The 24,801-nt window shown below is 37.1% G+C and overlaps 1 protein-coding gene across 23 annotated transcripts in view; it reads right to left on the bottom strand.

Annotated features, from left to right (window-relative positions):
* TTLL5 (tubulin tyrosine ligase like 5) overlaps positions 1 to 24,801 on the bottom strand; it is a 300,796-nt gene that overhangs the window by 210,024 nt on the left and 65,971 nt on the right. For 18 of the 23 annotated variants that reach the window (XR_001887070.1, XR_001887069.1, XR_001887071.1 and 15 more), the window contains exons 13-18: positions 20,495 to 20,576; positions 18,849 to 18,910; positions 17,605 to 17,699; positions 15,285 to 15,326; positions 7,851 to 7,964; positions 7,478 to 7,569 (exon numbers count right to left, since the gene is read on the bottom strand). Coding sequence is in view for 20 of the 23 variants with exons in the window: in XM_017880546.1 (XP_017736035.1) it covers positions 7,478 to 7,569; positions 7,851 to 7,964; positions 15,285 to 15,326; positions 17,605 to 17,699; positions 18,849 to 18,910; positions 20,495 to 20,576 (487 nt within the window). In the remaining 3 variants the exon portion in view is untranslated. The remainder of the gene's footprint in view (positions 1 to 7,477; positions 7,570 to 7,850; positions 7,965 to 15,284; positions 15,327 to 17,604; positions 17,700 to 18,848; positions 18,911 to 20,494; positions 20,577 to 24,801) is intronic. The other 5 variants (XM_017880553.1, XM_017880555.1, XM_017880557.1 and 2 more) reach the window with 1 other exon arrangement.

Below are 24,801 nucleotides of genomic sequence, written 5' to 3'. Positions count from 1 at the left end.
ATGAATCAAGCACAGAAGTAACAGGGGTACTTATATACTGTTTTTAAAGAAATATACTGTTTGTAAAGTGGCAAAGGAAAAGACTGTTGATCAAATTTAAATTGTAAGACACTAGAATAGAAACAAATAGAATAAAAGAATAAGGAAAAGAGGATTTAATTTAGAAAACAGAAAGAAAACCAGCATTTCTTGGATTAATAGGTAATATGCTAAATTCAGAAAATAAGACTGAAAGATAAAAGAAAAATTAACAAAAATTTATATATAGGTCAAATGAAAGTGGGAATAGGAGACGCATAAAGGGCCTGAAAATGTAGATAAGAGACTGTTTCAGTCATGTTATTCCCTAACTTAGGAGCTTTCAGTGGCTCCTAGATGTCTATTGCTAAAGGCAAATACTTTCTCTTCCAAACTTTCAAAAGTTGGATCATCTGTAACATCAGTTCATTCACACTCTCTCCACACAGTTGCCTGACACGGATCCTAAGTAGAGTCAGCCAAGTCTCCCTAGAATGCTCTTGTCAGAGGCGTTTGAACTAGAGTAACTCCATCTTGAATAGGAGCTGGGTAAAATGAGGCTGAGGCCTACTGGGCTGCGTTCCCAGATGGGTAGGAATTCTAAGTCACAGGATGAGACAGGAGGTCCGTACATGATACCGCTCATAAACATCTTGCTGATAAAACAGGGAGCTAAAACCCACCAAAATGAAGATGGCACCGAGAGGAACTCTGCTTGTCCTCACTGCTACACTCCCACGGGCACCAGGACAGTTTACAAATGCCATGCCAATGTCTGGAAGTTAACCTATATGGTCTAAAAGGGGAAGGCATGAATAATCCACCCCTTGTTTAGCATACAATCAAGAAATAACCATAAAAATGGGCAACCAGCAGCCCTTGGGCTGCTCTGCCTATGGAGCAGTCATTCTTTTATTCCTTTACTTTATTAATAAACTTACTTTCACTTTACCATATGGACTCACCGGAATTCTTTCTTGTATAAGATCCAAGAACCCTCTCTTGGGGTCTGGACTGGGACCCCTTTCCAGTAACACTCTCATAGCTCCCACTGATCTTTTGCCTCTGACTGGATACCTTCTCCCCATATCACCTCTACATCTATACAGTGGTCCTTCCTCTTGTTTTAGTTACCCACAGTAAACGAAAGTCTGAAAATATTACATGGAAAATTCCTGAGATAATTCATAAATTTTAAATTATGTACTGTCCTGAGGAGCGTGATGAAATCTCATGCATTCTGCTCGTTCCCACCAGGAATGTGGATCATCCCTTTGTCTAGCATCTCTGCACTGTAGACACTCCAGGCCCATGAATCACTTAGCAGTGCTTGTGTTCAAAGAACCTTATTTTACTTAATAATGGCCCCAATAGACAAGAGTAGTGATGCTGGCAATCTGCACGTGCCAAATAGAACTATAAAGTTCTTCCTTTTGGTGAAAAAGGTAAAAGTTCTTGACTTAAGGAAAAAGAAATCATACGCTGGAGCTGCTAAAATAAAAACATATTTTCTATCCATGATATCGTGAAGAAGAAGAAAGAAATTCATGCTAGTTTTGCTGTCACACCTCAGACTGCAAAAGTGATGGCCACAGTGCATGATAAGTGCTCAGGTGGAAAAGACATTAAATTTTGGGGTGGAAGACATGAACAAGTGACAGCAGTGTGTCACGCGAGAAAGCACTGGGCCGATACAAAGACTTCAGCAAGGGATCTGAAATGAGTGACACTAAGCCATTTACTGCAAGTAAGGGATAGGTGCACACATTCAGGAATACAGAAAGTCAACAGTAGCCTAACACCACGTCACAATGCCTATGGCATTCACCTCACTTCATCTCATCTCACTGTATCATCTCACATCATCACAAAAGGAAGGGTAAGCACAGAACAGTAAGATATTTGAGAGGCCACATTCACATAACTTGTATTACAGAATATTGTTTTAATTGCTCTATTTTATTATTAGTTACTGTTAATATCTTCCTGTGCCTAATTAATAAATTTAACTTTATCATGGGTACATATATAGGAAAAAACATAGTACATATAGTTGACCCTCGAACAACGTGAGGTTTAGGGGCACTGGCCCTGCCACAGAGTCAAAAATCCGCATATAACTTTTGCTTCCCAAAAAGTTAATTACTAATAGCCTACTGTTTACCAGAAGGCTTAATGATAACATAAAAAGTGGATTAACACACATTTTGCATGTTATATGTATTATATACTGTATTCTTACAATAAGTAAGCTAGAGAAAATAAAATGTATTAAGAAAATCGTAAGGAGGAGGAATATCTAGTTGCTGTCTCGGGGTGGCAGAGTTCGAAGAAAATCCATGTATAACTTTACTTCAAACCCACGTTGCTTAAGGATCAAGTGTTTGGTACTGTCCAGTTTCAGGCATCCACAGGGGCTCTTGGAAGGTATCCTCTGCTGATAATCCTCTGCTGATAAGGAGTTTTCTACTGTACTACACCCTTCAAAAAGCAGATCAAGTCGACCCTGCTGTACAAAGCCTTCCCTGATATGCCCTACCATGTCTTTACTGTATGCCTGAGGACCTGTCATAAACTGTGCATACAGAGCAAACTTTTTGTTCTAGGAAAGCTGTATGATGCAGCAGGAAAAAATGAGGATCTAGATCAGAATATATGACCCAAGTCTCACTGTGTGGTTATGGACAAGTCACATTGTTTTACTGAGCCTTAGTGTCCCTCCCTGTCATTAAAATGTGAGTGAAATAATGAAGTACACAAAGTGCATTAAAATTACAAAAAGCTATACAAATATGAGCTCTTCTTATTATTAAGAACATTATTAAGAATAAAGTAATAAAGCTATTCTTATTATATGTGTAAGTAATTTTCCATAAACATACTGTTAACTGTCAACCGACAGGGATCCCACCTGATATTTATTTTATACGCCAAAGAACCAAGCATAGTGCTAGACATTTGTTGATAATATGCATGTATTAATAAAATGGCACATTTGTTAGTAGATAAACATATCTCCCACATTCTATGTAAAGGCAGTTCAATTAATATGAATATTAATTGAGCCTCTTTTCTCAGAACGCACCAAGAGAGTTAGAGTAACTTACCAATGTGATTGGTAATTTAGGAAAAATAAACAGAAAATGATGTACTGAGCACCTCTCTTTTTTCTCTTGGGAGCTACTCCCCCCTTAGGAAATACATATCCTCTACTGCTCCTATAGGGTCAGCACTCTCCATACATGGCTCAGACCAACCTTGCTTACAATAGGAATATAAGTCTGTCCAATTCTGAAGCTTAACAGGAAGTGCATTTGTTTGCAGACAGTTATAATCAGTTCCCCCAACCTATACTTTATCAGTAAAAAATAAAGTATTTTGGTTTCCGTCTATTTTAGTCCTTGTTTTATTTCTCAACTGGTTCAAAACCAACCTAGCAAAGAAAGATATCATTGTTGGACTTCCTTAAGAGACCCCAAGACTATTTGAAATTGATTCCATAGAAAAGATACTCAAAGTAAGGTCCTATATCTTGAAATACTCAAAAGTAAAGGGTCCCCTTTCATTAATTAAAATATATGCTTTCTAGGAAATGTAAAATTNGTAAAAAATAAAGTATTTTGGTTTCCGTCTATTTTAGTCCTTGTTTTATTTCTCAACTGGTTCAAAACCAACCTAGCAAAGAAAGATATCATTGTTGGACTTCCTTAAGAGACCCCAAGACTATTTGAAATTGATTCCATAGAAAAAGATACTCAAAGTAAGGTCCTATATCTTGAAATACTCAAAAGTAAAGGGTCCCCCTTTCATTAATTAAAATATATGCTTTCTAGGAAATGTAAAAATTCAAGTTTTTTAAAAAACATTTCTATATATATATAATTTTCAAGAAAACCCATGTAATATTTTTCTGTTGAATTCCTAGGTCTTCATAAGGTATAACTACATGAATAGCATATTTTAAAAGATAAAAGGATGATTTCTCTATGAACAGCTAGGTTTTCAAAACAAACAAGCAAATTTTATAAAATGGCTTTTTCTTTTCTTCTTCTAAGTTCTGGCTCTGTACTTAGAACTACGAACATCCCAACTAGGTTAAAATGCAGTCACCAGAGGAAGAAAGTGTGTTGCCTGTAAACAAATACAAAGAGCCTCAACCTTACTAGCAATCACAGAAATGCAAATCAAGACCAAAATAAGATATTTTACTCCCACTAGATGGACAAAACTTAAGAAGTCCGACAGTATTGTAATTGGAGAAGATATGGATCAACAGACTCTCTCATACATTGCTGATAGTTGACACAGTCACTTTGGGAAACAATTTAGCATTACCTTTTTTCCTAAAGCATTATCTTTTAAAACGGAACATTCACATGTTTTAAGGCACTGAGCCTATACAAAAACTTCAGCAAGGGATCTGAAATGAGCAACACTAAGCCACTTAATGGTTCACATATTTTAAGGCCCAGTAATTCCACTCCTAGATACATGCCCAGCAGACGCATACAAGAATATTTGCACCACAGCTGTCCTTAACAGCAAAAGCCCAGAAATAAGTCAAATCCTCAACAATAGGAGAACAGAAAAATTAACAGCAATATGAACACACAGTAAATATAATAAAGCACTGAAAAAAATGAACTGTAAATATATGTAACATGAACCTGAATTATAAAATGCTGAATGAAAAAAGCAAGAGTACACAGAACATGGCTTTTTTTTTTTTTTTTTAAGAAAAAGTTTTAAAGTGATTAAAACAAAACAATAGAATTCTGATTCTATACATGAGAGGATAACTGTTACAGGACAAGCTCTCCTACCATAAACAGCTAGAAAAGTTTACAAGTTATTCGAAATAACTATTTTTTATTAAACAACTGGCAGCACAGGACTGTGATCTCTGACAGAGGGAAATACACGAAGTACAACTGCCCTACATTTCTGCCTAAAGGCAATTTCCAGACTATATAGAAAGAGAGGAAATGCAAATAGAGCCCAACTGTCTCTGAAAAGAGATAACAGAAATCAGATTTCTAGGGAGTGGCTAGAATTTTCAAAGCAATGTCCTGCAGAAGAAGTTGTGCAGAAGAAGATATCCAAAAATCATCATGAGGGACCCCTTGAATCTTCAGGTGAATACAAATCTGCTTAGGTATAGGGTGAAAGTCCACAAGGCTGAGTAAAGTGAAACTATCAGAATAAAGAACAAATTAAGGAGAAGGTAAGGTGTAAGCTGAATAATTCCCAGAGTTCACATGAGGTTGCAAATTGAGTTTCCACCAGACAGAATGAAAAGATCTCACTGAATGTGGGGGTAACTTAACAGACACCCCAAAAGAGTCTTTAGTGGAGGAGCTAACCTGGATCTAGACAAAAAGCTAGTATAAACGAACCATAACAATGCTTAAAATAAGCCAGAAAAGATAAGCTGATCTACAAGTAACTTAAGTGCCTGACCAAAAAAAAAAAAAAAAAAAAAAAAATTCAAAAGGGTTTAAAGAAGACAATAAAATCCAAACACTCAACAATATTACATTTACAATGTCTAGCATTCAATTAAAAAAATTACTGCACATGTGAAGAAACAAAAATGTGACCCATAAACATGACGAAAACCAGTCAATAGAAAGAGACCCCAAAATGACAGATAACAGAAAAAGATATTTTAAAACATTTATTATAAATATTATAACATGTAAACAAAATGTAAAGGAAATCACGAATATAATGAAAAGAGAAAAGGAGACACAAAACTGATGAAAAATAAAATATCTGAAATGAAAATTTCACTTAATAGAGGATTAGGCACTGCAGACAAAATGATGAATGACCTTAGAGACACACACAAATACAAAACCGTCCCAAATTAAAGAAAGAGAGAAAAAAAAATTCTGAAAAAACATGAGCACAGCCAGATTTGTGGTAAAATGTAAACTAAGTTAACACGTAACCAGAGTCTCAAAAGAAGACAGGAAAGGAGAACATTAGAAAAAAATATTTGAAGAAATAAAGGCCAAAAGTTTTCCAAATTTGAATAAAACTATAAACCCATAGATGAAGAAGTTCAATGAATCCCAAGCACAAGAAACATGAAGAAAATGACACCAAGGCACATCATTATCAAACTGTTGAAAATCAGTTGTGGCCAACCACAGTATCTCACACCTATAATCTCAGCACTTTGGGAGGCCAAGGCAGATGGATCACTTGAGCCCAGGAGTTCAAGACCAGCTTGGGCAACAAGGGGAGACCCCCATCTCTATAAAAAATACAAAAATGAGTCATGCACGTTGGTATGCACCTGTAGTCCCAGCTACCTGGCAGGCTGAGGTGGCAGGATAGCTTGAAGTGGAGCCCAGAAAGCCGAGGTTGCAGTAAGCCAAGATTGTGTCACTGCATTCAGTCTGGGCAACAAAGTGAGACCCTGTCTCCAAAAAAAATAAAAATAAAAATAAAAAAGAAAAGAAAAAAGAAAAAAAAGAAAAGAGGAAATCAGTTACAAAGAGATAATTCTAAAAGCAAACTGAGAAAAAAAGACATTATGCATAGAAGAACAAAGATAATAATTGCTGTATGCTTCTCATCAGAAAAATGCAAGCCTGAAAATGACAAAAAGACATTTTAAAGGTGCTGGGAATTGTACATGAATGCTCACAGCAGCTTTCTTCAAAAGAGACCATAACTGAACACAACCCAAATGCTCTACAATAGATGAGTGGTATATTCTGGTATATTCAACTAATTCTGGTATATTCAAACAATGAAATAGTATATAATAATAATAAAGAATGAACTATTCTTCATAAACCAACACATATGAATATGAAAAACACTATGCTGAACAAAAGAGTCCAGATACAAAAGAGTACACACTGTATGATTCCATTTATGTGGAACTGTGGAAAAACTGTAATGACAGAAGGCAGATCATAATGTCTGAAGCCCGGGGTCATGTGGAGGATTGAATATAAAAGGGGATAAAGAGGGCTATGAGGGTGATGGAAATATTTTATATCTTCATTGTGGTGGTAGTAGTGGTTAAACTGGTGCCTACTATTGCCAAAAATCATCTTCAAATTGTACATTTAAAATAGATGCATTTTACTGCATGTAAACTAGATCTCAATAAAACAATATATTGCTTAGACACACATATAGATAAAACAATTTTTTTTTTCAAATCAAGGTAATGATAAACACAAAGTTTAAGACAGTGTCTAACCCTCGGATAGGAATCTAGTTAGGAGGGAGGCAGGGGAGTAAAAGGGAGAAATAATACACAGGTATATTAAATTACTGTCAATAATCTAGTTCTTGGGTTGGGTAATATTAATAATATTATAAATAAACAAAATAAGAAAAGCATTATCGGGGGGAGCAATGATGACAGTGTATCGCAATTAATCTAATTCTATAGACCTCAGGCAAAGAACAAAAAAAAAGGTAGTCACCTCACCCATATATTTCCCATGTCTCAGACGTAGGAAATATGCGAATAAATCCACCTCTCCGATCATTCTCCTCCTTCACCCTCCGTAAAACTTTGATCTAGATGAAAAATAAGATAAAATGAGTACCTATTTTGACAACTGGAGTCCATGTGGCTATAGGACAAAGGAAGATACTTATGACTCAAGAATGTGAAAGCAGCATGAAGGGAGAAATTAATTCCATTTAAAATGTTCTTCCCTAAGAAAACATTTCTCCTATCTTGAATCTTTCTCTTTTCAATGTAAGACATGAGTTTGTCATGAATATTATGAATCACTCACTACTTTTTGCTAAAACCTGTGTTACCCCACAAAAGCCTAAAATGAACTTATCTTTACCTCCTCCATTGACAGACCAAGCACAGAACCACCCAACTTCCCTGGCCCTTTCTCCCGGCCTGAGCCCACGAGGTTTTTCATTTCCGCATCACTGGCAGAGAGTGGACGGGAACGCTAAGGAGAAGAAAATGAAAATAGTAAAAAAAAATTTTTAAGCTTTCATTATTCCTCATTACCCTGTTCATTCCCTCAACCTCATTATCTTTCCTAAGATATATAAGCTCAAAGTCACAGACCACTTTCTGTAATTAATCTCAGCCTGGAACCCCAGAAAACAGATGAAAGCTAATAAACTCAAAGGCAAGAGGAGAAAACAGAATAGTAAAAGAACACTATGGGTTGAGAGAGTAAAGAGAAGAAAGAAAGAATAAGGTCTATGTGACTTTCTAAGCTAGTATTTAACCCAAACCTTGGTTTTAGAGCACATCCAATACTTCAAGCATACGGAAAAATCTGAAAATGCCCTCAATAGAAAAATAAATGTGATTTATTTCAGTGAGTATACTCTTTTCAGCACAGGAGATGAAGAATTAAGAAAACTGAGCCATAAGATACAAAACCAAGGAACAATCTATTATATCTAAAATGAAAAAGTTGGGCTGTGAAATGTTTTACAATTTGTCGGGGAAATATTGAGATGAGAGTCATCAGTGACTCTCATCACAGAAAAGAGCTGTGGCTAAAAGGCTATCACTGTGGTTGCTGGACTTCAAGAGGCCTGGAACAAGGGTGACTACCCTGGGTACTCCAAGAAGGCAGCCAAATGGGCCCCGTTCATTACTGATCCCAGAAGAGGATCTCAGCTATTTTAGCTTCTACATGATGATGAGGGAGGTCATCTGAAAACACAAGTTTTAAGTGATTTTGATTTTATGCGAGTGGAGAAACAGGAAGGTAAAAAAGGAAGTCAGTATAAAAGCATGATAATACACTATTATTGAAATAGATGACGTGACAGACAAAAATAAGACACATCTGCCAAGTAGAAAGAATAAGAAAGAATTCGCCCACTATGGGTGCAAATTGTCCTCCTGATTCTTAGAAGTAACTTCAACCAGAGAGCAGCAGCCCCATTGTCACCAGGTATTATTTGTCTTTCTCTGTTTGTAGAATATCTATTCAAAGGCATTTTGGTAACTAACTTTTGGCCTTTTTAGCAACACCCGTTGTTATGGACTGAATGTTGGTTTCTCTCAAAAAGTCTCATGTTGAAGTCTTAACCTGCAATGTTATAGCATTTGGAGATGGGGCTTTTGGAAGGTAATTAAAGTCAGATGAAGTAGTGAGAGTGGGGCCCTAGTGTAATGGGATTAGTGTCCTTATGAGATGGTGGCCAGGTGCGGTGGCTCATGCCTGTAATCCCAGTAATTTGGGAGGCCAAGGTGGGCGGATCACGAGGTCAGGAGATCAAGACCATCCTAGCTAACATGGTGAAACCCCGCCTCTACTAAAAATACAAAAAATTAGCCAGGCGTGGTGGCAGGTGGCTGTAGTCCCAGCTACTCAGGAGGCTGAGGCAGGAGAATGGTGTGAACCCAGGAGGCGAAGCATGCAGTGAGCTGAGATCACGTCACTGCACTCCAGCCTGGGCAACTCCAGCCAGTGTATGTACAAAGAAGAGGCCATGTCAGCATACAACAAAATAGAGACCTACAAGCCAATAGAAAAAAGCCTTAGAATGAAGCCTATCTTGCCACCACCTTGATCTTGGATTTCTCAGCCTTCAGACTGTGAGAAATAAATTTCTGTTGTTTAAGCCACCCAGTCTATGGCATTTTGTTATGACAGCCTGAGCAGACTAATATATTCATGTACACAAATAACCAACCATGGATGGTTTTATCTTTGGACACAAGAGAGACCAACTAACCAATCTCCAAAGCTACCATGGGAGTTATAAAAGCTAACTTTTCTGATCGGTAACTCCATGATGGATATCTATAACAAGAAAACCATGAAATCAACAGATGCAAGCAACATGTGAAGTGCAGGAGCTTTTACTGTGGTATCTTCAACATCCAGAACAACACACTGTACTTGGCATGAAGTCAATCAAGAAATATTGGTTGAACAAACAAATAAGTGAAAGTGCTGACATCAATCATGGCTAGAAGTAAACTTTGCAGAAGGATTTCGGGAAATATTTTTACTTACTCAATCTCTGGGAATACATTAAACAGTAGATGTTAAAATGAGAGGGTTTATAGGGGAAAGTTGAAAGATTTAGGAAAGAAACAAATATAAATAATATAACCATTGTTTATAAATCTTTGAAAAGTGTGAATGCTTATTTAATGTATAATTTGGAAAAGCCAAAAATATTAAATGGATAGTTTAAGGACTTTTCTCGTGATCACACATGAGATTTATTGTTTGCTAAAAAATACTTATCTAGTTCACGCATGACAGCCTCTCTGATCATAAAGCCACTGGCAAAGCCTGGTGCTGTGGCTCACACCTGTAATCCCAGCACTTTGGGAGGCCAAGACGGGTGGATCACCTGAGTTCAGGAGTTCGAGACCAACCATGGCCAACATGGTGAAATCTTGTCTCTACTCAAAATACAAAATTAGCTGGGCGTGGTGGCACATGCCTGTGGTCTCAACTACGTAAGAGGCCGAGGCAAGAGAATCGCTTGGACCCTGGAGGCGGAGGTTGCAGTGAGCCAAGACTGCCCCATTGCACTCCAGCCTGGGTGACAAAAGCAAAACTCTATCTCAAAAAACGAACAAACAAACAAAAAAACAAAACAAGCCACAGGCAGTTGTCTTCTAAAGTTAAGTAGCTTTCTTACATGACACTATCTAAGGGCCTCAAATCTCAAATTATGTAAAGAGAGAGTAAGAAATAAGCATTCATGTAAATGATATAATAAAAATAGGTATTTTTATTAAGCATTTAAGAACAGAAAGAATGTTACTCAGAAGGCTAATAAACTGAAAGCTATATCAAAGTTTAATTAAAAGTATTTAAAGAAAAAGTTATTAACTATTAAACAGATTAAGAAATGCCTGGCTGTATTTAAAAGAACAGGGTTCAAATCACTATTGAATAACACCTAATGAGAACCTCCAATTCCTGGATATTGTTTTTAATGGTTTTTTAATATTCCTGGCTTCTAGAAATGGAGATAATGATGTGGCAACCTTCTCCTACTAACCTAATGTGGCTTCTCTAACCAATGAATTAGCACCCCAAAACTCTTAAAACTTCTCTGCCAATCACTTTCAAAGAGTTGTCTCTCTCCCATATACATTCACAACCACTCCTTTGCTACAGCCTACAATTGCAGGTCTAGCGACTGTGTGCATATTTGTGGACTGTTTGGGGTCGGGTAGAGGCACGTAGGAATTCAGGTCTGTGCTTCCAGTTGGGGTATTTAAGCGCTCTGAGAAAGGTCTGTAATTCTGTGACCTGAATTATAGACACAGATGAAAGAAAAGGCAGAGAAAGAGAGAAGAGAAGAAGAAAGGATAAGGCGGATAGAAAAAAAGAAAATAAATGCTTATGAGTGTTGCGGAGACATACTTGGAGATTAAAAACAAAGCAAAGGCAAAAAAAAAAAAAAAAAAACGGAATCAGATTGATTTGAAAGGCTATCAAGACTATCAAAAACAAGGCAAAACAGTCCAAATGCAAGTCATTCTGCAGTTTTGCCTTTGGGCACATCAACTACATTCTCTGGGTGGTAGACATAATAAATCCACATATTTCCATGAGTTGACTGAATGTACTAAGGAAATAAGGGTCCTCTGAGCTTAGGAGAACACCATTGCCTCTGGCTAAAAGATACATGATTTAGATATCCAGTGCTCAGATAAATTATAAACTGTCAAATTACTGTCAAGTTAAGAGTTCTGCCATGCAACATGCACCAAAGATAAATTTATCAATAGTACAACTTACGATTCAGAAATCTTCCCAGAGAAGAAATCTTACATATCTAACCGTCATTGCTAAGGAACAACTGGCTGAAAATGTGAAATTACTGAGACAAGGAACCACCAGTCTCCACTCAATCAAAGAAGTAAGAAACAGATGTTGAATCAGAAAATGACTCTCAGCCTAAAAAAAGCTGGCAAGTACCAGTGATGAGAAGAACTTAACAAAATGTGGAATGGGGAAAAATGGCAAGATATCCTAAGAATATATCATAATTGAGGGGCAAAAATAAAATTTGCTTGACAGAGAGCACATGCAAAGAATAAAAATCTCCCAATGCAGTTTTACAAAGCTTGGGATTCTTCATTAAAAGCAAAGGAACCAGAAATAGCTCAATTTACATGTGATACATTTTATCATCTAAAAAACAAAAGGTAAAATCAAGTTTAAAAGCAAAATGAATGCTATCAAATGAAAGAAAACAAATGGAAAAGACCACATTATCAATAAATCTGAGTGGAAATGGATCAAAAAAATGGTTTCTAAGAGAAGGTTTAAACATACTGATAATCAGGGTATACTTTGAAACTGGCAGGTAGAGGGGAGAAAGTAAGTAGGCTTGTGTAACAGTAAAAAATAAAATAAAACAAAAAGAGATATGCAACATCTAGAAATTTGGAATAAATGTAAGCCAGCAGATCTGAGAGACATGCATTGTGTTATTAAGGAAATTGGCTCTAAAAACAAGCAAACAAAACTTACCAAAACCACTTATAATTATGTCTGAAAAATCCTGAAGAACTGAGGAGGTACCAGATTAGAAAAAAAACAAATGAGGTACTAATTTTGAAAAATGTAACAAATTTGCTCCTGGTGGTTGCTGCCTGGTAAATCTAACTTGAATCCCTAGTAAAATAATGGAACAAATATTAAAAGCAAAAAATCCCCAATAATTTAGAGGATTATGGGCTTATGAAGAATAGTATGGGGAATGCTTTACTTTAAAACATGCTTTAAAAGTTTGATTTTTAGGACAAGATTTTTAAAAGGGGAACTATAGCAATATATTAAATGTCTTTGGATTTGGGAAAATTTCATAAAATTTTATTCTAAATTATATTTCCAGTTGGGGGTTAGTGCCAGAATATAACACATCAACAAAAACTGAAAACAGTGTAACTGTAAGATAAATAGCAGCGAATCAAACAAAAGAGCATTTGTGGATGATGGCAAATGTGACAAATATGACTACAAACAGGTGAATATCAAAATAACAAGAGATCTTGACACTGGGAAAATCAAAAGACTCAAAAGTGTGAAGGGGATTAAATCTTCTTAGTATAAACTACATGTCTAGCACTTATCCTGAATATTTTACCTCTATTTTATCATTTCTTTCTCACCAGAACTTCATGTATATATTATTATCCCCACATGACAGATGTGAGAATTGAGCCTCGGAGAGGTAAGAGAACTTGCCCAAAGGTCTAATTGCTAATTTTTGGCAGAGCTAAAATTTGAATCCAGGTCTATCTGACTGTAAAAGTCCATATTCTTTCCACAGTTCCATGCAATACAATTTCTGGTGAGTGGAAAATTTGAACCATGGACATTAAAGAGAAAGGAGAAATATAGAGATAATGGTTTAAAAGGAAGAGGCAGAAAAAGGGCAAAGAACTAAGAGAATTCACAATCTGAGAGCAACAGAAAAAGAAAGCTTGATACAGTCTAACTGGTCAGAACAGAGACTTTTTTTTTTACTTAACTCCCATGAAAATACCTGTGAAGTTAAGAGTGCTTCATTAACAGAAAGACAATGACAAAATAGAACATTGCAAAGAACAATAAAAGTCAAAGAATTCAACTTGTATAAAGCTGGCTGAATAAAGCCAGAAAGGCTTTATGTCGCGTAAGCAAGTGTTGAAACACATCACTATGAAAGAGAGGCCTTGCTCTCCAACAAGCCTATTACAACCTATGGTAATTCAAGCAATGCAACTAGATGTAATGGAATTAAAATTGATAATGAGAAATTAAGATTAGAATTACATATCAAAGGCTGGGCATGGTGGCTCATGCCTGCAATCCCAGCACTTTGGGAGGGCCAAGGCGGGCAGATCGCTTGAGCTCAGGAGTTCCAGACCAACCTGGGTAACCATTCGAAACCCTCATCTCTATCAAAAATACAAAAAATTAGCCAGGCGTGGTGGTGTGCACCTATAGTCCTAGCTACTCAGGAGGCTGAGGTGGGAGGATCACCTGAGCCCAGGAAGTCCAGGCTGTAGTGAGCTGTGATCGCATCACTGCACTCCAGCCTGGGTGATGGAGTGACACCCTGTCTCAAATAAACAAGTAAAAATAAATTAGAATTACATATCAAAAGACACTTCTTTAGAGCCAAATGCCACAGGCCATGAAAGAGTACTCCTTTCCTGACGTACTCCTTTCAGTGCATTAGTTCCAGGTATATTTAGAAGATAAGCTCTTTGGAGTCAACAGCCTTATTGTGTTGTTTTTGCCATGGGAGCAGCTAGCATACTTCGGTATTTACTAAATATAAAACACTACATACTATAGAGTTTCGAATTCTACCAACTAAGCCCCAAAACTCATACTACAGAACAACATTAATCAGTTACTAAATATTAGACAAGGCATCCAGTAAGTTATTTTTCATTTCTTGGATTCACATAAACCATATAAATCACTTTATCAGAAACAGTAGCTAAGAAAGTTATGAGTCAAGCATTCAAGCTTACCAGAAATTGCATCAGAGAGTACAAATGCCAAAATAATTATATTGGAGCTTTTTGCTAAACAATAGTTGCAGTGACACATTTATATATGGGAATATCTATATCCCTCATACTAAAACATCAAATAGCAGGCACAGGACCCCCACTGCTAGCCTGTTACTTCAAAAAGAATTTTTAAAATCTGTGCAGAAGAAAGCAATGGTTAATCTCAAACACTGCTAACAAAAACAGAAAGAAAGCAAATGCTGATCATTCAGAAAGAAAGATGTGTGTATTTCAAAGGTGGCATCTGAGATACTATTGTGGCAGAGCTTCTAAGATTTATAAACTGCAAATCACTACATATTTGAAATGTCACCTGTTAAGGAACGCAAATACAACCCAACACCCAATGTGAAAACATTTCCAATATTAAGCTATAGACAACAGTATGTTTCGTAAAATGTTTGAAAAAAAAAATGAAGTTCATTTGTGAACTGGAAAATTTCCTTCCTGGAATATTTTGGTCAAAGTGATAGATATGCCTTTAAGCACCTGTTCATCATTTAAATTCAACAGCCTCCATCTCGGTATAATCGCTATCAGGAAAAGAGGATCCCTAAGTTCCTGTACCGTCTACTCTTATATTCTATAACCAAAAAGACTTCTATGCATTTATTTTCATTTATTTTGTTAATAAACTGCGCAAAAAAATAGGTACATAAAATATGTACCACGAAAACTAAAGCTAAAAAATTTTCCATTTGGAGAATGAAAATAAAATTTGAATGAAGTTTCCAAAAGATCTAGAACTTACCTGCTTGGCCTTTGATGACTGAAACTGTGCAGATACTGGACGCTATAAAACACAGAAAAATGGAATAAACCCTTATCTTCTCCTAATATGCCTACATTTTCCATCTCATAGATCTATGATATAAAAAAGGAAAAAATAATCTCCAAGCAGAAACTAAAAGCAAGAGCCCTACACTTTGTAGTTGGAAGGTTAGAACATTGATTATCTTTCACACTGCTTTCTCCTATGCCATATATATTCCAGCTTCAACTTCTAAGCACTGAGGGCACAATCCTACTGCCAGATACTGAAGATCCTGAAGTCAACTAGTCCGCCTGACAAACTGGTTTCACACAGTACACATAACTAATCTACAGTTCCTTTAGCCTTTATATAAGTGTCCTGTAGGCTGCTTATGGATGAAATCATGCCATTACCTACCAGTTGGCAAAACAAACATTGAATAGATTTTCTAGAGTTTGCACAGAGTTGCCAATAAAGCTGACAGGCAAACTAAGAAAAGGGATCAATTCATCCAAGATTGGGAATATACTACCTCTAGAAGTGAAACCTGGCAGAAACCATGTTAAAGCTGCACAGAAATGTTCATGATCCTTTACACATAATCCTGTGGTTCTTGCCACAGATACTGCAGGAAACAATTTGCAAAGGAATGTGGCTGCCTAAATTAAGTTTTCCTAGTACACCTAGGTTAATCCTCTACTTTTCCTTATTAAAAATTAAAGAAAACCCTTTGATCTGTGATGATGCACTGATCAAGTACAACCCTGGTAACTGATTTTGTATCTAATCCAAGATAATAGCCTTTAAAATACAGTACACTCTGTTCCACATCCCAACATTAATTAGGGAATAATTCTACAGCATGGGGTCATAGATAGGCAAAGACTGAATCTAGCTCAAAGACATGTTATGCTTGGCCTGCAAAGTATTGTTTCTAATGAAGTGGCTGCCAATATTTAAAAGTAAGATTTCTGATTTCTCTTGACAATAGGAATATCTCGTAACACCTGGCCCACACTTATGCATGACAGTAATTAGCTAGAACACATTAGTAAAACAGCCACACCTTTCAGATGAGGTATGCACTCTCCAGTTTACCTCAGTCATATCACTCTTAGCTGTTTTACACCTGCCTCTATTTACTCATTTATATTACCTGCCTGCAGGCCCTCTAGGCACTTGAGTTTGAAAACCCTGTTCTAATAAAAAATTATCTGAATAAATAATAGCACATGAGTTTGGCAAACAGAAAATAGCACTACTCCAAATGAGACTAGCAAGCAAAAGGAACAAGAGGAGGAATGGGAGTGGAAGAAGGGAGGAAAAAAGTGAGGAGTAAAGGGTTAAAGTGGATTTGGGGCAGAGATAAAAGGAGAGGAGAAGAAAAAGAAAGAGAAAATGGGGAGTAGGAAGAAAAAGCTGCTTATGTCTTCAAAGAGTCTACAATCTGGCAGGAGAGTACAGAACAATTTAAAAGCAACAAATCAATGAATGCAAAACAATGTAATATAGAAGAGGTAAACAAATGTTAAAATAAAAAGTAAAGGTCATGATGGATTTAATGAGAAAAGACTTCCAAAATGTCTGAGCAGGCAAAGCAATCAAACCAGAGGGGAATAGAAGAGCAAAGTGGATTTTTTTTTTAAATAAGAAGAAATGTTAAAGGCCAAGAAACAAAAGTGGGAAATTAGCAGGGTCAAAACAGGCAGGGACTGACGAGATGATGGAATGAGTAAATGGAAGGATTAGCTGATTGGTTTAACTGGAACAAAAATGCAGAGTACACAAAGAATGAAGCAATGCTTGATTAATGATATTTTAGAAAAGTATAAGTTTCTTTGGGCTTCTATCTCACTTAGCCTCAATCAATAACTCATGATCATGGAGGGTCCTTTGAGGAGAATTACTTGTAAAGAAGATACTATTTCAAGAAAGCATCTTCTTTACAAAGCTAGTCCAAAGATCAGAAAGAACGCAGTAATGACTAAGAATTAATAGGCTACTTTTCTGTGCCTTGTTTCTGAGCATATCAATCTGAGGTGGAAAAAAAGGTGATTTTTAAACACAGAAAGGAAGATAATGAAAAAAGAAGCCAAGAGAAAAGACAAAACAAAAAGCAGGGAGTAAGTTTGTTGGAAAATGTTGAAAGCATAAGCTATTAGTCATAGCTGAATATAACTGCCTCCTGTCTAGCGTGATCCCCAAATTCTCCAGCTCTAAGTGACCTCACACCCACAGTGCTTCCGTTCCCCCAGTTACATCAGCTGCCACTTCCCAGTAAGCCTCCTTCAGGCTCCCTGCTGAGGAATTGGCTTACCTGAGGTTTTTGGAAAGGGTTTCGCCTGGAAGACTCAAAGGTGGGATAAATTGGCCGGGTTGATGCCCGCTGGGCAGGATCTTGGCACACAAATCCTGAATGGGGAATGGGCAACATTAAAACCTGCCATTTTCTAAGAAATTAGCAGGTCTGGCTGCACCTTTTCTTTAGATATACAAACTCAGTTTCACTGTCATAAATATCACAGAGATCTATCCTCAGGAGGATAATGCACAATTCTCCCACACGCACTCTGCTTCAACTCTGAACCACCAAAACTAGAGACAAGAAAAGGGAAATATGCAGATGAATGAACCTTGCTGGTTGGGTAGCTGAAATGTGATTCTGAGTGAGAAAGAGATGTAGATTTTTGATGAACCTAAGAATAACTGCAAATCACCATTTGGAAACACACAGTTGTTAATAAAGCAAGTTACTTTAAAGTGGCTACCTGGATGATGACTGGAAAATAAAGTTATTTTTACGAAAGCAAGTGAACAGTCTTGTCCTGTTACATGATCTACTTCTGGAACTGCAGAAGGGGGTCTATTGGCAACTTTCAAAATGGGCTTTGTAGATTATCTATGGCTTTGGAAATTGGACTTCAGCTAATTTCACTTACTTCCTAAAAAGAAGCAGATTCTCATCCAGGGAAAATAGAGTAGCTACGTTTTACAGCATTTGCTGGTACATCAGGTACTAGTTTATCTCAAATATATTTTGTTATGTGTTTTTATAGTACCTTAAAAAAAAAAACCCAACAAGCCCACAAAATACCCACCTGACTGCGCATCTCCACTTCAAAGTTTTGGCTTATCTACTTAAAATGAGATTTCTTCTTTGGGCTGCTTTGGTTATAACTACTATAGAGGGGATCACATAGAGACCAGTAGAGACAGTCTAGCAGAAATATAGCCAGTCTCCTTTGTAACAAGGCTTCTTCAGTGGGTTTTACTTTCCCAGGTTGGAGAGAAATACACCTTCTCCAGATCTTTGCTAATTCTCTTCCTCAGCTCCTAATTCCTGTGCCCCAGGTCTCAGCCTTAGTTGTGGTTCAGCCTCAGGACAGGATGGAGCCAAAGGGCATGGAAACATTGAAACATTTCCCCGAAAATATAATTTTTTAAGACAAACCATTCAGCATGGCTTAGGAATTGCCAGTTGGCAAAACCTATGGAGTTTGACAAAATGGACGCGCTAGTTAATTTTTATGTGAGTCCAGTTCAGAAAATACTACTACTCACCTACAACAGTGAACATATCTGAAATCATACTGGCTTTAATCTTTAGGTCCAGAGGTGCATCACTGACAGAACACAGAAAGAAAAGAGCAATTGATAAGTGTGTAGGTTAACAGAATAGCCGCCCTCTAATGGGTCCCAATATAGCAAAGTTTCCAAATGTCAATGAGGAGCAACATATAAAGCCCATAAAATCCATGGGTGGGGTGGGGAAAATTCTGGGCAAAATATGAGAAATGAAATCCTAGTGTTAAATTTGTTCTCTCTAACGCAAACGCAGCACCATCCATTGATTCTCTAACATGCAATTTTCTTTATACCAGAAGGTCTTGTGCAGTTCAAATTTTGCACAAGTCAAGAATACTGCTTCATTAAAACTGTGGATTTCAGAGGTTCAGATTTTCAGTATGCTCTTTTATGAGTGTGCCCAGCACCATTCAAATTACTTTTTGCTGCTGCAACAGTCAAGTCACATTCACATGCAAGAGAAGCAACTCTAGCCACATTGGTACTTTTTAAAGTCTTTATTGTCTGCTCTAAAACAATCTTCTTAGGCTTGCAGGCTTGCATATAGGGAAAAAAAAAAAAAAAAAAAAAAAAAAAAAAGAAATACAAGTTATACCAAAATCTCACCAGATGGGGGGAAACCCACATGAAAACAAAAACAACAGTGACCAAAAGCAAGAGGCCTCCCTGTGGCGGTGATGGCCACAGTGGCTTCAGTGCTGAGGTGTTCTTCCATGAACCAAACTGCTCTGGCTGCTACTCAGTGCCTCATTCTGGGGATTTCTAACTTCTAAAGGATAGTATAATATACTTTACTGGACAACCTGCAAAAGGCTGACTTGACAAAAGCTGCATAACATCTGAAGCATCTGTAATATCTAGCTCTACACCTTACTATGGAAGTTAAGCCAAACTCCCACTCTAAAAGTAGTCAATCTGTCTTTATTTGATTCCTTGGCATTTTGCCAATATCTCTCATCCTTAAAAACGCAGCAGCTGGGTGGTCTTTGGCATAAATCTCTAGAGTTCTCTGTTTTGAGAAGTGTACAGTGAACAGAAATTCTGGCTGTAGCTGCAAATATAATAAGAATCGACCCTGGTATTGAAAAATATGTTTATTTTCTTCTACTAAACAACAGGTTAGTAAAACAAAATTTTTTTTAAGTTGTTTGAAGTTTTGACTTTAAACTTGGATGACTTTAAACATGGGACAGGGTAAAAGGACCACATATTATCCACATGGCCCTAGATCCAGGTTTATACCTTTACAGTATATGTGGATTTGAACCTATAAAACTTTTGGTAACGAAGGAAATATAATGTCTTATGTATTTCTTTACCCTTAATACAAGAATTACTGTTTAAAAAAATACAGGGATAAAACTGCAAGAATCATCCCTTAGAAACCTAATAAACAGGAATCATATAATTGTAAATTAACTAGGAAGACAGAGATTCATGGTTGTCATATGCACTTTGATATTATGCCATAAACCAGTTAATTTAAGAACGTCTGGTTATCTCCATCTAATAACTAGGAAAAAAGCAGTCTTCTAGTGCCAAAAGAAATGATCAAAAAAAAAAAAAGTGTTTTAAGTACTACTTGAAGATTTGTCCTTTTCTAGTTGATGGAACTGACTTACCAGGCCAAAGAAGGAGAGAGATTCACTTCCAACAACCATGGCTTCAGAGTAGAATCTATGAGCACGTCAAAGCCATAGAGTTCTAGAAATACAACACAACACAATATACAAGATCATTTTCCATGCCACAACCACACAAAGATCTAGAAGACTCAATCTCATAACTCCCAGGCCTAGAAACTCACTAAGCGTAAGTAGTGAGTGGAAGTAGAAGCAGAGAACCTTTCAAGAATCTCTCAAGTTCAAGAGAAATTAATCAAGCTCTAGGAATAAGAAAACAATGCTATAAAATTCCACTGTTTTTATCATGCACTGTCTATTGATGTTCCTAAATCCTACACAGAAAGCGACCTGACTCTAGAATAGTTAACAAGCACGATTCTGCTGTGCTTATGGGCACAAAAAAAAGGGTGGGTGGGGAGGAATGAAACAAGCACAACCAATACCAACGCTGCTTTAGGCCTGCTCTGAATTTCCTGCCCCCCAGCCCCTCCCTGCCAAGTTTGAACACAGAAACTTCTCCTGAAGGCATTTCTCTAGAATCCTTCCATCACATTTCTTAAACCAAGATATCGCTTTTGCAACCTAGGTCAAGAAGATATCTAAATGTATTTATTCTTTCCCCTCTCCTAGTTTCAATTTCCCTTTGAAGACAGAAAACAAAACACACTGGCCCAACATGAACCAAAGGACAGACAAGAAAAGAGAAAGCCAGTGGTAGCAGAGCACAGGTGTGACAAGATATCTTGCACCACTAATATTATTTAAGAAGGGTGGGAGCCAGAGATCAAGTTTTTGGATTCTGTATTGATTCTCTTTCTTTACCTTCCCAATGGTTGCAAAGAGAAAGCAAGACCCAGAAGCAAGTTTTCTTTCCACAATGCCTGGTTTCATTTAACAAGTTCAGGGATGAGAGGTTAACTCTGGAACCCTTCATATTATTAGTGAGACTTTCTCTACAAAAATAACGGTAATGTACAGTCCTTTGTGTGTGTGTGTGTGTGTGTGTGTGTATGTGTATGTATATGTGTATATATATATATATAAAACATCACTCCTAAACATCCCATCCTGTGACCCTCAAAAACATTGCTTATATTTTTTCTCTAGAAGTAAACACCACCACACTACCTTCCTTACTGTTTGATCAGAGGTCACAGACCTGAGCTCACACCCACAGAACACAACCAGGTATTTTCCAGAAATTAATTCTGATGCAAATTTCCTTGCTTCAAGAAGGATTTTTAAATTTATCAATACTCTCAGAAAACAAAAAAACAGACTCTAAAAAGATGGCTCCCAAAACTGTCTTCTAGAACACAGGAAGTCTGAAGTTACATGATGTATTAAGAATCCTAGAGTAAAGCCGGGCATGGTGGCTCATGCCTATAATCCCAGCACTTTGGTAGGCTCAGGTGGGCAGATCATGAGGTCAGGAGTTCAAGACCACCCTGGCCAACATGGTGAAACCCTGTCTCTACTAAAATACAAAATTAGCTGGGCGTGGTGGCGGGTGCCTGTAATCCCAGCTACTCTGGAGGCTGAGGCAGGAGAATCACTTACAACCGGAAGGCAAAGGTTAAAATGAGCCGAGATCCCGCCACTGCACTCCAGCCTGGGTGAAAAAAAAAAAAATCCTAGAAAGGGAATCTAGAGACCTTAGTTGTCCCCATGATTCTACACTGTGGAACTTGGAGAAATCATTTCTCTTTCTGAGATTTTGTTAGCATCCTTTGGTTTCCTTTAGCTTCTTTATTAATCACTGTTTGTCAATATCTGGATGCTATTTACATATATATGGCAGTATGAACTCAGTTAGACATGCATATTCTAAATCCTCTAGGGAAAAGTTACCATGAATGAATTGGCTTCCACAGTAATTATACGGGATTCCATTTAATTTGCAAAAATCATCACAAACTATACAAGAGTTTGAGATGGGATCACCTTCAAGTAACTATACAAAATTTATATATTACCTATAGTTTAAAATATAAAGAAAAGGAAGCTCTTTCACCTATCTTCTTTTCATAGAATTCATAGCTTTTAACGGCTAATACATTCTTCTGAATAGCTGATGTAATCTTCAGTAATCTTGTAGAATATTGCCCCTTTAACCTGAGAAAAATCATTTGTGATATAGCACTAAATAAGGCATTTAAAAGGAAAAATCTACTTGCAAAATCTACAAGTCCACTTTAACATTTTATATAAGCAAGAGAACACAACATCTGATTGAAGAAAAAGAGTATTCTCTTCATTGTTTAAAAGCTGAAGCACAGGATTCAATTGTTTCATAAAGTGGTAATATTATTAATAGTAAGAAGAACAGGGTGAAAATAATGATTGATGCACATATTGATCAGGTTTGCAGAATCAGCTACAAATGAAGACAAATTTGAATCAGATTAACAATCAATGAAACCCACTATTTAAGTATCTTGCATTAATCAGCTACAGGTTTACTTAACCATTTCCCCAAATCAGAGGCAAATTCCAAAAATCTCAGTTGACAGGCAGAGAATCACTATTCTGGGAAATACAAGGGGGAAAAATGACCTAGAGAGAAAACATCCTTCACAAAGCTAAATTAATTTTCATTTGGATGACTAAATCATGTTACTGCTAAACAACCTCTATGGAGAGGGTACCCAAACTAAAAAAATCAAGCCTCGAATCTACGTCTGTACACATACCAGGCTTGGACCTACTATCATTTAAGAGTTGGAGAAGAAATATATATTGGTATGTGACAGCATTATAACATAGTGCAAAACCCAGCTCACCTCAAAGGCTGGCATTAGGAGAGAGGAATGGGGTGGAATGATAGCTTCTGTATCAGGTTTTCATCTTTGAACCCAATCAATTCAGCTTAAGAAAAACAACTTGGGTCCTCGGCAGGCTACTAGAGTCCTTATAAGAACCTTTTAAACTTAGTATTGGTATTTGGTATTTTCTATGGACATGAAAGATTTTAAAAGGTAAAGAGTAGGTTGTGCTGAGCATAATCAACTTCCTCATCTTTTAATGTTGAGTGTTTTGGCAGCAGTAACGAGAATTTCGAAAACTCAGTATCCACAATGAGATACACCAACTTTACTGTCATGAATGGGTGCGGGCTAGCTGGGCTTTTCCAGTTCTGAGAGCTCCTCTTTCTGTGTTGTCTTTATCACAACAGAAGAGCAAGTGTTTTCAAAGGACTATTGCTACGCCTTATGGAACATTTCCCCAGGACAATTTTCCTTAGTAAGAATTATTTCCTTCAGCCCCTAGCCAAACTAAAGCAAACTTAGCTCCCTACCTCCTTAATATGGGTCCTTGAAAAAGCAATCTACACTTAGCAGTCTGAACTTCTTAACACCTACTCATTCCCAGCCCCAAGAATTTGCTTCTGCTCCCTCTCTAATAACTGATTATTCTCAGTATGATCACCAAAGACTACCCTATTGCTAAGCCCAAACATGTGAAACTGATGACCACCCCTAACTTATTGGAGCTTTCTTCTCCCTTGGGTTCCAGGACACTGCTCTCTTTTGATTCTCCTCTTTCCACTCCTCCTTTCCTTCCTTCTCTTCTACCCAGATATTCAATGGTAGGTTTGCTCAGGGTGACACTCTCAGGTCTCCTTCCTTCTCAATTCTACTTTTCTCCTTAGGCAATCTCATGTATTCTCATGGCCACAATTAATATGATGATCACATCTTTAACCAAGTGTCTCCAGGACACCAAATTCATAATTCAAATTGCCTTTTGGACATCTTCACTAGGATATTCCATAGGTATTCAACACTCAACGAAATAGCCCTTGTTTTCTTTCCCTAAAACTGTTGGTTTGTTATTATTCTTCATCTTGGAGAATGGTAACCCCATCCACCAGGTTCCAAACTAGAAACACTCTCTTACCACCTCCCAAATACAAGATGTCACCAAATCTCTATCACTCTTTCTTGTCTTTAATCTTTCTCTTTAGTTTCTTTTCTTTTTCTTTCTTTTTTTTTTTTTTTTTTTTTTTTTTTTTTTTTTTTTTTTTTTTTTTTTTTTTTTTTCTGAGATGGAGTTTTGCTCTTGTCTCCCAGGCTAGAGTACAATGGTGCGATCTCGGCTCACTGCAATCTCTACATTCCAGGTTCAAGCAATTCTCCTGCCTCAGCCTCCCAAGAAGCTGGCATTACAGGCGCCTGCCACCATGCCTGGCTAATTTTTGTATTTTTAGTAGAGATGTGGTTTTACCATGTTGGCCAGGCAGGTCTCAAACTCCTGACCTCAGTGATCCACCCTCTTTGGCCTCCCAAAGTGCTGGAATTACA

This window comes from Rhinopithecus bieti, unplaced genomic scaffold, assembly GCF_001698545.2.
Source record: "Rhinopithecus bieti isolate Rb0 unplaced genomic scaffold, ASM169854v2 scaffold_11380, whole genome shotgun sequence".
NCBI classification, from domain to species: Eukaryota; Metazoa; Chordata; class Mammalia; order Primates; family Cercopithecidae; genus Rhinopithecus; species Rhinopithecus bieti.
This window is presented reverse-complemented; position numbering and strand designations above follow the sequence as displayed.